The 16,310-nt window shown below is 43.9% G+C and overlaps 1 protein-coding gene across 4 annotated transcripts in view; it reads left to right on the top strand.

Annotated features, from left to right (window-relative positions):
* The window catches only part of Ankrd44 (ankyrin repeat domain 44), a 300,807-nt gene that overhangs the window by 275,846 nt on the left and 8,651 nt on the right, over positions 1-16,310 (top strand). For all 4 annotated transcript variants that reach the window (NM_001191807.4, XM_017596351.3, XM_039083293.2 and 1 more), the window contains 7 exon segments: positions 3,368-3,455; positions 4,274-4,391; positions 5,886-6,102; positions 10,731-10,818; positions 12,013-12,096; positions 13,530-13,675; positions 14,085-14,167. In NM_001191807.4, coding sequence (NP_001178736.3) covers positions 3,368-3,455; positions 4,274-4,391; positions 5,886-6,102; positions 10,731-10,818; positions 12,013-12,096; positions 13,530-13,675; positions 14,085-14,167 — 824 coding nt within the window.

The raw sequence follows: 16,310 nt of genomic DNA, 5'->3' as shown, positions 1-16,310 counted from the left end.
AAAACTGAGTCTTTCACCAAAGACCACCCCAGAACCTCTGAGTGAAGGGCAAGTTACAGTGATCTGGAAGGACAGTTGGACAGAACGAGACACATCAAAATCATAAAGCTGTTTCAAGCATGGCAGTAATGGCATTCTAGGACTGTTCTGCAGAGAGGCTAGTAGACAAGGAGCTAATAAACACGTCTTCTATCAACCTGTACACCGCTTTACCCAGTTTTCACTTTGACCCTTGATACATCTGATATCAAAATGGAAACCCTTAACAAGTACCTTTGCACATCCGCCAGCAAGTGAGGTAGCTTTTCTGGAATCCTTCTGCAGTACACATGACAGGACACTTCCAGATGGGCACAGATGTGAAGGCAAGCTGGAAGGACTTATGTCCCTGCTAAAAGCCTAAGTACCTTTTGGCTCAGGCAATTCCGTGATGTTAGCCTTTGAGAAGGGTAGAATATGACAGTTTTTCAAAAGAGAGTAAAAAGTGGGCATGGTCTCATTGAGGATGTGAAGCAATGAGGACAGGTTTCTACAAGATTTGTATGATTTTCATTACTTGAATGTTTTCTAGGAATGCTAGACAGTTGGGTCTTTTTTCTGTGGGAGCTGGTGACATGCTCAGTGGGTGCAGGCTCTCACTGCCAAGGCCGATGACCGATATGGCAGAAGAGAGAACCGACTCCTCCGAGCTGTCCTTGGACCCTTGCATGCATACCTTGACAAACACACAACATAGAAATACAAACATAGTTAATAATTTGTAAAAGAAGAAGAAGAAGAAGAAGAAGAAGAAGAAGAAGAAGAAGAAGAAGAAGAAGAAGAAGATTTCTATATACATCTCTCTTAACTTCCAAGCCACTGAAGAGACACCATACAGAAAGAGAGAAAGCCTACTGCTGTCTAATTGTTCAGAAAGAGTTACTGTCAGGAAAAGATCAGTAATGGCTGGTATGGCCATTTATAAATTTTCGTTTCCCACCAGTAATTTTGCTTCTTAGGCATTCCTTGGTATCATCGTCAAAATCAAATTTGCTCATTTTAAAGATTGGTTGCCTATTATTAAGCCAGGCAACCCACTTTGTTACTATGTAATTCCTAACAATTGCAAACAGGCTGGATTATGGGGACCATCCTCACCCATCGTCACCCATTTGCCGCTGTGATGTAGGTGTGGTCCAAGGGTGCCCCCTAGCGGTCAAGAAGACTCACTCTTGATTTCCCTCACGCCATCTATTAAAAAAAGACAGGCTGTCATTTAACCATTCTCCACAAAAATGTCTGCTGGGCAGAAGCTTCGCCCTGTGATTTGAGGACCAACTTAGCTGTTTTTTGTTTGGTTGGTTGGTTGGGTTTTTTTTTGTTTTTTGTTTTTGTCCAATTTACTTGAGAGGCCATTTCCTTTGGTTGCGATCTTCCAAGTACTGTGAGGGGGGGCAGCCGGAATGAACAGATAAACACAGTGACAGTTGTGATCTTTCAGCAGTGTGAAAAATGGCTGTCAGAGACCGAACCAGTCTCATGGAGAGCTGGGGCTGGCAGGGTACAGCTAACAATGCTAACATCTTTCTGCTAGAAGGCAATTCTGGGGGATACAGTGTGCGGGAATCCAAGGAGAACTGAGGTTGCTACTCTAAGAGTGGAGGGAGGGGTGCTTAAATTTACCTAAGGGCTTGGGGGAGGGGCTCCTTAATTTTCCTTAGGGCTGTGAGCTCAATTTCAACAGCTACAGTAAAAGCAAAAGCCTCACTGTGATGATTTGTAAGGCCCTGGATGACCAATGTGATGTTTTTTTCTTATGTTTAGCCAAAAATGAAATATCCTTGGGATGATTCTGAGCATTAAAGAATATCAAATATATCAAATTGATACAGAAAGAAAGGCCAAGTCCTGTTCATCCCATTCCCTGAACCATTGCTGAGGGATTTAGCTGTCAGCCCTATGCCAATCTTTTTTCTTTTAGGGATACATTAAACTCCCTGCAAATTTCAACAAGGTAACAGGCTTTTGTACAATTTTGAGAACAACAGTGAAGGTAGCAGCAATAAGATGCTGCCTTGAACTCCAGTCCTCCCAATACGTATGTGTAAGAGGATGCAGAGAACAGGCTGAAAGGCATGGCTTATAACATTGTGGGCATGGTTCCTGCTGTGCATTTGAATGGTGCCTATGAATCTGAGCTAATTCTAATAAATGTTGTTCCAGAAGACTATGGAAGTTAAATTACCATTCTTTAATAACTGGCAAGCAATTAAAATAACTGTAAAACAGCTCTGAGGGGAACCTTTGTTAACCCAACCTAACTGTATCCATCCCCTTCTCTCGTCATATCCAGAGCAAGGGGAGGTTGGAGTCCTTTGTGGGGTGCGTATTGTTCAGAGAGTAAAGCCACGGACGGAATGATAATATTCATCTTATCATTTCCTGAGTGATTCCTTGACAGCTGGAAGGCTTCTCAAAGGTTCTCCTCACTACACCAGAAGCAATGCCTTACTGTAGAGGAGGGGTTTAATCCCATCCCAGCACCCATTTAGGCGCCACCACCTCCTAAAGGAGCATGTTTAGTTTTGTACAAGGCGCGTCCTGGGAATCATCCCCAGATGTGTGAGGCAGACATGGCATTGGGGTTACATTACATTTCCTGCTCACTGCTGGGAAGGGAGCAGGGAAGGGCCAGCAGCCCTAACCAGGAACCTGAAGATCTCTGGGTCCTCACCCAGCTGGGTGAGAAGGGACAGCAGCTGCCCCTGCTGCAGCAGTCCTAAGACTCTGCAGGGGCAAGGCTGCAGTTTGAGATCACCCAGCAGAGAGCTCCAGTGTCAGTGAAGAGGGACCACACAGCTTATGCTTAACTCTTCTGGCTCGGTGTTCTATGCTCAGCCACCACTAACCAATGAGAACTGTAGCTGGAATATGGGACTTAGGCTTCACTGATCTAGAAGAGCGGTCACCACTCGTTCCTCCTCCTCCTCTTTCCCTCTCTCCTCTCTTCCTCCTATCTCTGCCTCCTTCTCCTTTTAAAAAAAGAGCTGGAAATGGGCTGGACACAGGACGGTTTTATGGAAGTAGAGTGTCTCTCAGTGGACTGTCACTGGGGACACTTACCACCTCTCTACAAGGAGAATAGAAAGGACAGTGAGCTTAAGAAAACCTCTCTGAACTCTGGCAACAGAAAGATGGAAGTCTATGGATAAAAAGAAAGGGGAGACGGCTTCTCAGAGCCACCTGGGTCACCTTGAACTGGAAGCCAGGGCTATTCGTTAGCAGCAATGAGAAATAACTGAGTTGAAGTTCACAGATTTCACTTGGGAGAGAGGACCTGCAGTGTGAGTTTATGTAAAAAAAAAAACTTTATCATTTTCTTTTTCAGTTATTAATGGTCACACGCTGTGTTTGAGGCTACTACTTGAAATAGCGGACAACCCGGAAGTGGTTGATGTGAAGGATGCCAAGGGACAGTAAGTGTTTTCACGTTGGCCTTCCTCTGTTGTGTCAGTCACAGAGCTGATTGGTTGGCTGAGGATAGTACCTCCCTGCAAAAACCCACAGGTCAGGAGCCTCCAACACTGAGGCCATCACCACCAGAGCATGTACTGAGGGAAGCACTCAGTCAGTGCATTTCTTAGTGAGCACCTCTTTATCCTGTCTGTAGCCATGCTTCCTGGTTGTTATTTCCTCTTTCTCCCTCCCTTTGACATTTAAAGCTATCACTTACCCACTTTCTAATAATGCAAAGAGGCAGACCTCAAGAGTTGGATTCTGTCCTGGAAATAATAGAAGACCTGCGGATTTTTATCTTCCGAGTTCTTTTTCAGTTTCTATCTGTTGGCCTAGTCATCACCTGGACTTTTCTTACAAATAGGAAGTGCAGACGGCCTGTCCCTAGGCACATGAGCTCGAGTGACAGCCAGAGCAGGGGCCTGGGTCTTTCTTCGACACTGGCAAATCTTGATCAGAGTCCAACATCAATTGCTGTGAAAGGGGAGCTGCTGTGACAGAGGCAGGAGGTTCTTCTGCGCGCACAGCCCCAGCCTGTTGGCACTGAGGGGTTGCCACACGCTTTTGAAAATGTTAGAATTAATGTGATTGCCCTATGCGTTAGCCACCATTCTGTACGGCCCTTAGAACAGAAATAGTTCTCTCGTTCTACATGGCATGGAGTAGTGGATTCGATACATCGGAAATACTGGGGAATTTATAATAGAAAGAGATCTCTCCTCTCACTGGAAGTGGTCTTTGATCTCTTTCTAAAACACCGGTTTCTCTCTCTCCCTAGAACCCCACTGATGCTTGCAGTAGCATATGGACACATTGATGCCGTTTCGTTGTTACTTGAAAAGGAAGCAAACGTAGATGCTGTTGACACAGTGGGCTGCACAGCTTTACATAGAGGGGTATGTATGCCTCTCTCTGCTTCGGTTTACATAGAGGGGTATGTACGCCTCTCTCCGCCTCAGTCAAGTTCCTTCCCAGCCAGCCTGCTTTACTTTCCCTAGGTGAGGTTTTAGGGGAAAAGATGTTTCAAAGAGATCCAGTTAGCTTCACAGTCAAAACGAAATCACAGACCTTTATACAGTGACACAAATGAACGCGCCACAGTGTGGTCCTGCTCTTAGGAGTTTGTGTTAGACTGGGATAAAGATGCATGGGCACCTACTGTTGGAGGGATGGCTCTCCTTTCTGATTACAACATATGTCGTATCACAGAAAATTGGCAGTATTTTTTTACATTCAGGAAAAAAAAATCAAAGTCACCAGCTATCATACTTCCTGGAGGTAATCACATTTGATACATACATAGATGCACATATGCACACACACACACACACACACACACACACACACACACACGATGTAGTCCCTCTTCCTCTTGGTATATATAAAGGACCATTCTCCATGGCGTTAAGTATTCTTCTGCATGGTCATTGGTAATGCTCCATCGTGTGCAGCTGCCAAACTGAATTCAGTGATTACCTGACTATTTCTGTTGCTCAGCGTGACAAATGATAGCAATGTATGCATTTTGTGGCCAAGTCTTTATGCACATCTGCTGAATTATTTTTTTTTGAAGGACGAAAATAGGCTAACTAGACAAAGGTAAAAATCATAAAATTGCTATGTAGAGGTGACGTAAACACCCTAGTTGGTGACTGAAAGGATTTTCCATGGTTATCGGGCATAACCACAGTCCTTATTTCTTGGCACTTCTTTTGGTCCATGCGGCAGTCTGGGGAACATTACATACACGTGTCCATCAGTGACATCCAGGGTGCACATCCAGGGCGATCTTACACTGTTAGAATGGAGCCGAAGAAGATTCCTTTCATGTGTAACTTTTACTGCACCTTTGCTGTTTAGATACGAACACTTGTGATCCCCACAATGTCCATGTGCTGTACGTGTTAGCTTAGGATTGACCGGCTCTACTGGGCAGCCTAAGAGTGGAATAGGCTGTGCTTTCTAGCTTTGTGTACAGACTCTCTGGGATATTTCCAAAAGGCATCCCCGTGCCCACTGCATCATGGGATTGTGCTGTCTCTTTAGTACTGGGCAACCTATGAGGTCACTGTTTCTCTGCTCTTACATAGTGGCTATAATGCGTCAAAGAAAGGCAGACTCACTTTTGTCTGACTGGGGGTGGACAACCAAGACTTAACATACTCCTCCTTGATTCTGAAGCTGGTATTTCCTAACATATCCTGATACCATCCATAGTCATGTTTGGAGAGAGAGCACCAAAATACGTCTCCTAGGCCTTTTTGGTAGGGATTTTGCTAGGGTTGTTCTGCCTCCTACCTCTCAGGCCGGGCGGGGGAGGCCTTCCATTCTCTACGGTGCTATCCTTAGCCAGCTGAGGTTTGTTTTGCACTTTAATTGCAACACGCCAGATCATGACAGGACATGAGGAATGTGTGCAAATGCTGCTGGAACAAGAAGCATCCATCCTCTGTAAAGACTCCAGAGGGAGGACACCCCTGCACTATGCCGCTGCCCGGGGCCACGCCACGTGGCTGAATGAGTTGGTCCAGATTGCGCTTTCTGAAGAGGACTGTTGCCTCAAAGACAACCAGGGATACACGCCGCTGCACTGGGCCTGTTACAATGGTGAGTCACACGTCGTCTGAGCGATTCCACTGGACTTTCAGACCTCACATCTCTGTGACCTCAGTGGAGGCGAGAACACTGCTGTGCACTGCAGTTGCCGGTGTCCGTGCACCCCGGACATGGCTTTCGTCTGTCATATGTTGTTTTAAACCGATCCCTCATCCCCACCCCCTGGCTGTCATGATGCTGAATAAAAGTTAGTGTGCTTCCCTCTTCCTATGACATGCAACTCCTCATGAGAGTCACCAGTGGGCTTAAGCAATCGTCATCAGTTTCTGATCTGTACCAGATAACCAGGAATCACATGAAGTGTTAACACAATGAGAGTAAAAACAAAGCAAGTGAACGCTAGTGGGTGTATACTTTATATTTTGGCATTTTTCTTTAATACTCACATCCCACGTTTACTTTGGCGTGCTTACTACTTGGAATAGTTGAATTTTTATTTCAGTCATTTGGAACAGAAGAGGAACGAATGCTGATTGTGTCAGTTCACAGATATGGACGTGGGCTGAGGCTATGGCTCTGCTTGTAGAGTGTGTGGCTAACACACATAAAGCCTTTGGTTCCACTTAGGTATGGGTGCGATGCCGTAGCCTAGCACCCAGCAGGTAGAGGCATCTAGGCTTCACCAATAGCTTCTCCTAGGCTCCCTTCATAGTGCCAAGCCTCAGCTCCTTTGCCTGACCCCTACAGTCCTGGGCCATCGAGGGTGTACTTTCACCCAGTGGCCTTCCATGGCCTCTCACAGTGCCCAGCCTCAGCTGCTCTCCATGACCCCTTCATGCCTTCAAAACCAGTACCACCTGGGTGACTCTTACACACTAGCAAGTCCAGCCACAGCACGAGGTACAACGTTGGCATCTTTGGAACACAGCTCTCAAAAAACACTTCCCAGAAGATTTCACCTCAGTGGTGCTGATCTTTCTTAGCTCCAGCTAACCAGCATCGATTGTCTCCTTCTCCTCTTGAATATAAAGCCAGAGACACACAGCTGAAGCTGCTGAGTTCTGCTGCTTGCAGGAGCTGGAACATGGCCCCCTTGTTCTATTACATCATCACTAGCTTCCTCTTTTCTAACTCCTTCACTGCCTAAGCCTGCTGTCCTGGATCTTGCTGTAGATTGACCTTGAATTTAGAGATCTGCGTGTCTGTCTCCTGGGAGTAAAGGTTTGTACTAAGATGCCTGGAGCTAATTTAGCTGGGTGGAATCTTGCCTCAAAATCATTACTTCCTTAATTTAATTTAATATCCTTGAATAGAGGATTCAGCTCCATTTCACTTCTGGGTGTCCCTTTATTGCTTAAGCCATATATTTTGTATTTTTCCTTTCTCAACTTCCCTTTTTTCATTAAAATGCTCTTCATAGACATGAACTTTAGTAACCACACAACAGAATTTACACCAGGCTGTTTTGAGACTTCCTTTTTCAAAGCCATTAATCTAAGTCTTTTCACCTTAACTTCAGGCACACTCTTCGAACAATGGCAAAAAGCAGCCACATTTTCCCCTAAAATACCACAAAAACAGTCTCTAGGCCACATCCTGAAATTCTTTACTGGGCCATCTTGGGCCAGGTCCAAACAGTTCAATTACTCTCAGTAACAAAGTCTTCCGCATTCCTACTAAGATAGCCCATTAAGTCCCATTTAAAGCATTCCACTGGTTTCCAAATCCAAAGTCCCAAAATCCACATTCTTCCAAACCAAAGCATGATCAGGCCTATCACAGCAATACCCTACTCCTGGTACCAACTTCTCTCTTAGTTAGGGTCTTATTGCTGTGATAAGACACCATGACCAATGTAAGTTTTATAAAGGACAACATTTAATTGGGGCTGGCTTACAGGTTCAGAGGTTCAGTCCATTATCATCAAGGCAGGAGCATGGCAGCATCACAGCATCCAGGCAGGCATGGTGCAGGAGGAGCTGAGTTCTACATCTTCACCTGAAGGAAGCCAGGAGCAGACTGAGCATCCTCAGGCAGCTAGGAGGAGGGTCTCCAAGCCCACCCCACAGTGACACACATCCTCCAACAAGGTCACATCTTCTAATGGTGCCACTCCCTGGGCCAAACATATGCAAACCATCACAATATTATAACATGAAAAGTCTCACTAAGTATCCAGAAGGGAATTTTTTAAATAAAAGGCATGCTTTTAAAATTGTAAGAAATAATATTTTGCACAAAAAGTTGCCCTAACATGATAAAAGTACTTTTCCTACAACTCTGTCATCCCGGGGGTGATTCTACATCTTTTTATTTTTGGTAATTTTGTTATTATTTTTAAGTTTGCATCTCCCAACTTAATGCTGTATTTATTGCCATTGTTCCCTTTCTGAAGGTGGCCTTTCACCCATGCCTGCTTTCTCCTGTTGAAAGGCTTATGTCTCCCCGTCTTCCTGTTCATCTATAAGAGTCTTAGCTATGCAAATCTTCTGCATTGTGTGTTGGAGGTGTTTCTGCTCATTGATTTGAAAGCCTTTTTCCATGCAGATGTTTTGAGGTTTTGTATGGTTGAATCTATTTTGTGGTGTCTCCAAAACCTGCCTTAAGAAGGTCTCATACCCCCTGACATAATGGATGTCTCCTAGGAGGATTCCCAACTCTGCTTCTGCGACTCTGTATTTGCATTTCAGTTCCACTAGGATTTTCAACTTGGAAATTTTTGTGATTATATTTTCTGGGAAGAGTTTCTGTGCTCAATTACATTGACTTAAAACTGTTTGCGCTTTCATTAGTCTTCTCATTCATTGGTTCTTCCTTAATAAAAACTTATTTTTGTTCCTCTTCTACCATTGGCCAACTGTAAATTTTTTACCTAAAATAATTTTTTAACCCACAACTTGAGCTCTTTCTGGCAAGAAAGAACCCACAGCAGGGAAGGAAAGGAAACAGAAGGGTACTGAATATGCTGGCTGACACAGGCTGGTCACAGACCACATCTCCCTGGGGCTGGGCTCAACTTTCTGCTGCTGAGTCTTTCCTGGTGCAGCCAAGCAAGCAGATGTTTTCCCAAGCGTCCACTCGTTCAGGATTCTAGAGCAGCCTCCCTTTTGGTCTGAGGTCCCCTCACTGGGTGATGTGAAATGTTGAGAGTAGCATGTTACTCTCCAGTTTCAGCTGCAGACTCAGTCTCCCTCTGAGGAACGGAAGGTGCACACATCATCCTCAGTTGGTCCTTTTGGGGGTTCATAGTACTAATACAGAGGCTAAGAGGCCTGTGACCCCTGGGTGATGTTTGGAGGCAAACACAAAGTTGGACAAGACCACTTGCCTGCTAGGAGTTTGTATACGTCTTAGTCCTTCCAAGAGCTATCAACTTGTCTCTTCAGTTACAAGAAAGGTTTTGTTTGTACTTTAATATTTAAAACCACCCACATGGGAATTTTGACTAAATTAGCCCTGAGGTCAGGCAAGAAGAGGCTCTGGGATTGTGATCTGTGATTAAGCCAAGTGGCCAGCCATGCCTTCCTACCCCAGAATTGCACTATACATTCTAAAGCACGCTCAGGCCCTTCATAAAGTCACATCATCTATGACATGGGCGGATATGTACCGGACACTGAGCCCCCAAAGAGTCACAGATAAATTCTCAGGTCATATACAAATTTAACGGGCTGTCCTGGTAGTTTTAGGTCAACTTAACACAAAGTAGCGTCATCTGGGAAGAGAGAACCACAGTTGAGAAAATGCTCCCACCCAGTTGGCCTTGGGCAAGCCCATGGTAGAGTTTCTTGATTAACAATTGATGTGGGAGGGCCCAACTCACTCTGGGTGGTGGCACTCCTGGGCTGGTGGTCCTGGGTGCTAAGAGAGAGCAGGCTGAGCAAGCCTTGGGGAGTGAGTGAGGGAGCAGCTTTCTTCCATGGCCTTTCCTAATGTTCTTGTCCTGACCTCCCTGGATGCTGGACTTTGACAGGCTGTGAACTGAAATAAACCTTTTCCTTCCCAAGTTCCTTTTAGTCATGATGCTTTATCACAGCATTGGGAACCTTAGTTGTTAAGTCTCCTGTCACTGGTGTTCACCATAGTGCTTCACATTTACTCACTACTTACTTTAAAGTACTCATTGGGTGCCTACTATGGTCAGACACTGCTGCAAACGAGGCCATTGTATTTTACATGTAGAGCCCTTTTTGCTGTTTTCTACAAGGCACACACCCCTTCACTTGAGTACATAACAGTAAGTTAAGCTATTTGTATGGGTGAAAGGAAACTCCATTATAACCACGGGAAAACTAAGGCCTGCTAATGCTAGGCTTCTATACAGAGCAGAGGGTGACTAAAATCTATTCTGCCTGCAAATGAGGTGACTTCTTTATCTCTCTCCACCAGGCCATATGTTTTCACTGTTTGATTTGTTTATTATATCTCAGAACACCTGTGAGCATAGTTAATAACATTTTAGTGTTTTGCTAGTTTTATTCTACAGAGAACAAGCATTCAGCCCAATATTTAATGGGGAATTAAAACCAAACCAAATCAAACCAAACCAAACAAAAAAAGAACAACAACAAAAATCCAAAAACAAATAAACAAAAAACAAACAAACAAAAAACCCACCAGACCACCTTGAGCAAAATTTCCTTCTTGGGAGGTCTCTAAATTTTATTTATTTTTTGCAGGTAATGAAAATTGCATAGAGGTACTTTTGGAGCAAAAATGTTTTCGAAAATTTATTGGTAATCCCTTCACTCCACTGCACTGTGCAATGTAAGTAGAAACACTGGAAAGGCAATGGGGCCACTTCTGTTCCTTTAACTGCATGTAGAAAAACTGCCTTTTACTGGTGGAGAAAGCATTTAGATTGCAGATAAGACCAATATATTCTGTTCTGCTGCTAAAGACAAATAGGCCTGCTAGCGACACATGCATCTCATGTTAATGAGTTTCCAGAAGCCACACGTCCAAGGTGACTCATGTACCCCATGAGGAGACTGAAGGTGGCAGCCTGAGAGGCACGGTTCATAGATGTGAAGAGACCTTCACTGGTAGCCCCCATTGCCTGGCAAACTCTGAAAAATAAGTCAATGTTGATACTAATATATCTGTAGCTGGTTAGAAAATTTCTACTTTTCGTATATTCTTCATCTACATCCTCCTCATTCTTCCTTACCCCCATGCTCCTTTCCTCCTCCTCTGCTTCATTTTCCTTCTCCTTCTTTTCAAATTTAATTATTATTGCAAGTTCATAGAGAGAAATGTTCATAGAATGCAATGACCTTAAGTCAGAGTTCTGTGAGTCAGCCAGGGCTGCAGGGCTTGAAAGTGCCTTGTCTTTACATTGTGAGTGTCCCATGAAGCTGGGTCATTGGACTGGAAAGATTCTTGAGGCATGAAATCAAATCAGTACAGAAAGAGCAGGTAAAAAAGATTTGAAGTGATTTTAGGGGCTAGAGAGGTAGATCAATGATTAAGAGGACTCGATGCTCTTGCAGAAGACCCAGATTTGGTTCCCAGCACCCACATAGTGGCTGACAGCCATCCATACTAGTTTCGTGGGACTTAGTGCCCTCTTCTGGCACCCTTGGGACTGGGTACACATGTGGTACCCATATATACACGCAGGAAAAACACTGATGCACATACAATAAAAATGAACAAACCTTTACAATGCTAACAAGGATGACTTCATGTGTGAAGGATCTACGTCTTTTCCACTTTGGTGTCTGGATGTCACCTACTTGGGACCTTGGGCGAGTGGTGTTCCGGTGGCCTTATAAATACAGAGGTCCTTATTGGAAACAGGGGCAGGGTTCAGCGTACACTATTGTAGCATGCCACAAAGATTGGCATCACATTTCTAAAATCCTATCAAATCGTTGTGTATGCAATGCTTGTAGAGATGAGGTGGGAAGGGCTATATAATTTTAATGAGTTTTTTATGCTAAAATCCATTTATTTTAGAATAAACGGTCATGAGAGCTGTGCATCACTGCTCCTGGGGGCCATAGATTCCAGCATTGTCAGCTGTAGGGATGACAAAGGCAGGTAAGTGACGCAAGATGTCATACTCTTAGCCTCCAGTCTCAGCCTCTATTCCAAATTGTAGAATAGCAAACCATTTGCTTTTATTTTCATATACACTTACTTTTGGTAGTGCTAAGAATTGAATTCAGGGCCAGGGCCTTAGACAAGCCAGAAAGTACCACTGAGGGGCATCCCTAGCCCTTAGTCTCTAGAGACAGAGTCTTGCTGCATAGCTCAGGCTGGCCTTGAACACCCAAGCTAGCCTCAAACGCACAATCTTCCTGACTATACAATACACATGCACAGTCCTTGGCTAAAAGAAAAATATTTTTTCATTGACAAAGTAACGCATAGTATGTTTTAAAATCAAGTGTTATAAAGGGTATAGACTTTTAGAAATTGTCCCTCATGGTCTCAAGCCTTATAGGAAGCAAGTATATATTGATTCTTCCCAATGTTTGTAGTCTCTTAAACAAATTGCATGCACACCCACAATATAGTCATTAAATATATGTATGGATTATTTCTATGACAATGGACTTTATATAACTGTATTCTACTTTTAGTGTATATATATCCTGGGGATCTATATTTGGTATGGAATATACCAAATATAAAGATTTACCTTGCTTTGTAAAGCTGTGCATTATTTCATTGAATGAATACATAGCATGTTGCCTACCTGACTTCTTCAGAAGAATATTCATATTGCTCTCAGTATCCTGCTATTTCTATTACATGGCACAGTGTACACTCGTGTGTGTGCCTGTTTACATGGGAGAGTGTATGTGGGAGATGGAATCCTAGGAGTGGAGCTATTTCACCAAGACTAATGCTTTCCCACTCAATGAGAAATGCCCAGCTGCCCTCCCCAGAGACCCCACCATCTGCATTAGATGATGCAGGCTTTTACCAATCAGTTATCTACAAGTTAACCTTTAATGTTAAGAGTATTGGGGCTGGGGATTTAGCTCAGTGGTAGAGCGCTTACCTAGGAAGCGCAAGGCCCTGGGTTCGGTCCCCAGCTCCGAAAAAAAGAATCAAAAAAAAAAAAAAAAAGAGTATCTGTTGGGAGGTTGGGGATTTGTCTCAGTGGTAGAGCGCTTACCTAGGAAGCGCAAGGTCCTGGGTTCGGTCCCCAGCCCCGGAAAAAAAAAAGAGTATCTGTTGGGTAGATGGGTGAGAACTCACCAGAACTCGAGATTAAAAGGTCAGAAAGACACCGATTTCCTGGGCCATCGCATAAGCCTCCCCTTGAAATCTTAAGTGGTAGCATCACGTAGGTGATAATTCAGTACCCACCCCAAGTAGTTCTTTCTCAGAACTCTGTTCATTATCTCTGTCGGCCAAGAAGCTTTAAATGCTTAGAAAACACTGTACACACATTTCTTGGTAGTTTCTGCAGACAAAGTTGAAAGGCAATACATTCATTTCTATGTGTTTGAAACCTTCAGGACAACCCTCCATGCGGCAGCCTTTGGGGATCATGCAGAATGCTTGCAGCTGCTTCTGAGGCATGACGCTCAAGTGAATGCCGTAGATAATTCAGGGAAAACAGCGCTGATGATGGCCGCTGAGAACGGGCAGGCAGGCGCTGTGGGTATGTATCCAGCTGTGGACTTTGTACCAATTTACTGAAGTTGCCTAGGATCTCAGTCATCCTCAGCTCTTTGTAACTGTTTCACTGGATGACTACATCCAAGTAAGCTAACACTTGAGTGAAATTGCCTAAGGTTTAGAAACAAAATATACTAGTAAAATCATCTCGTCTCCTCTGGAAATCCTGACAGGGCATTCCTAAAAGACTGGTACAAGAGTAAAACTCTGGAGGGAACCCACACTAGGGGATCCCAGCCCTGCTTTGAATAGAACAAATCTGGCAACAAAGTATCCTTAATTACAGATGTTAAAGGTTATTGTGCTCTGTATTCGTTTATGTTCTTTTGTAGCCTCATTGAACTGTGTGATTGGCATGCAGTCCATGTAACTTTTCTTGACTTTATCTATAGATATTTTGGTGAACAGTGCCCAGGCTGACCTGACTGTGAAAGATAAGGACCTGAACACGCCCTTGCACCTGGCTATCAGTAAAGTATGTAATGGGTTTAAGTCGCTGTTGCTTATTGTTGCAATCAGAACAATAGCCCCTGGGACCTCTGGCCACCACTGGGACCTACATAGCACGCACGGGTTTTACTTAGCTGGCTATTTCCCTGCATACTGTCAACTGCACATAAAAATGAAGGGAGAGAAGAAAGGGGCAATGCAGTAAATATTTCTTTTTCAGGGTTTCTTCTCGCCTCAGACCATTTATGTTCTTAGATTAGACACCCACAGCCTTTATGTTATATGCACAAGAGCAGGGCAGCTGCCTACCCTCCATGCCGGTAGAATCTACTTCCCTATTGATAACCCATTATCACTTACTATGTTTCATCTGGACTGCTCTTAGCTCCAATTAGGCGGCCCTCTGGACCACATTCTCTTGGCCCTTAGCCCATGGCAGCTCTCTCCTGCATGTTCTTTTTCTATCCTATGGTGGCTTTCCTCCGCCCCCCTGCTTCTTCCTCTAAGGCCACCAAAACTCAACCCCACATATTTCTCTCATCCCCAGCTATTGGCTGTTGGCGCCTTCACCAATCACAGTCAACTGGAGGCAGGGTCACTCAATGGCTTGCTTGCAGACTTTTTTGTCTTTGGACAAACAGCCTTGTGGGGCTCCAAATTAGAATACAAACAACATTAGGCCAACCCACTACAGGGCTGAATTCTTGGTTGATGGATATATGCCACTGATCAAAGAGAATATGCAAAGAAGACAGCTGTCATTTACCATGGCAACCCTACCGCATTCTACCTGCCTTGATGCTGTCACCATATCTGTTTCACTGGTTATAGTTTCACATTTTGATACCACACAACAGGTTGGGACATTAGCTATATGGCTTATAAACTCTAAACAGTTTCCACTGTGTTTTTGTCTTAAGGCACTGTGAGAACGGAGCCCAGATCATGGTACTGCAAAGCACTGTCCCTGTTCATAGCACTATCCATGTGTGCTGTCACTTTTCTGTGCGCATGTATCAATCAATGCAGAGAGTGTGGTAGATTTTTTTCTCCCATGCATAAAAATGCCTGTGTGTGTGTGTGTGTGTGTGTGTGTGTGTGTGTGTGTGTGTGTGTGATTTTTATAAAGTGCATTGTGTTATTATATGTAGGTCCCAGTTGACTCCATTGGTATCGAAAGCCTCTGCCATTCCTCTCATTGGCTATATTTTGTATTTATTCTCTAGAAAGAACATGGAAACAGCAAAAGCGCTCAGAATCTGGAAGTTAATGTCAAAGCACAGTGTGTTAGTAATGGGAACTACAGTGTTTTTCAGATAGCCCTATATAAAGAAATCACTTGAGAATGTCATTAAAATCAGATTCTGGCCAGGCCAGGTGCTGTGTGCCTCTGACCCTAGCACTCTAGAGACTAAGCAGGGAGGATCTTGGGGTTCAAACTAGACTGGGCTACATAGTAAGATTCTATCACAAAAATATTAAGTCTAACTTAGTCTAAGGCTTTTTCTTTTTTGTTTTAAACAGAATTTTACTGCGTGTGTGTGTGTGTGTGTGTGTGTGTGTGTGTGTGTGTGTGTGTGTGTCTCCCAGGGACAGTAAACATCTCTAACTCCTAGATGATACTGTATTTATGCCCTACTTAGCAAAGGCTTATTAATCCATGACCCTAGACCTAATTGTTAATACTTATTATATTGATATTTTGTTACCAAGCATCTATTGTCATAAGATCCAGAGATGCCTGCAGTTTTTGGTTAAGGAAACAACACCACCAGAAACAGGGTTTCTTCAAAGCATTGAACAGGAATGAAGATATGTGATACAGACCTGAGGTGTCATGGTAACTCCAGGAGAACTAGATCACTGGAGTAGTAAAAGCTTAAAGAAGGAAGAAATGTTGTGTGTTTAAAAGGCAGTGCCAAAAGACTGAAAGCTGCTGCCGAGTCTGCCCTTTGTCACTCACTGACCTACTGACCTAGCTAGGCTCACGTTTGCTTTCACTCTCTGGACATTAATTTTTAAAATTACTTTGGAAATATTCATATTAAGTATGAATATTTTAGGGGCTGGAAAGATGGCTCAGCGGTTAAGAGCACTGTCTGCTCTTCCAGAGCTCCTGAGTTCAATTCCCAGCAACCACATGGTGGCTCACAACCATCTGTAATGGG

Source organism: Rattus norvegicus, chromosome 9 (assembly GCF_036323735.1).
Source record: "Rattus norvegicus strain BN/NHsdMcwi chromosome 9, GRCr8, whole genome shotgun sequence".
In the NCBI taxonomy this organism is placed as follows: Eukaryota; Metazoa; Chordata; class Mammalia; order Rodentia; family Muridae; genus Rattus; species Rattus norvegicus.
The sequence above is the reverse complement of the archived record's forward strand: the minus strand, read 5'-3'. Positions and strand labels throughout refer to the sequence as shown.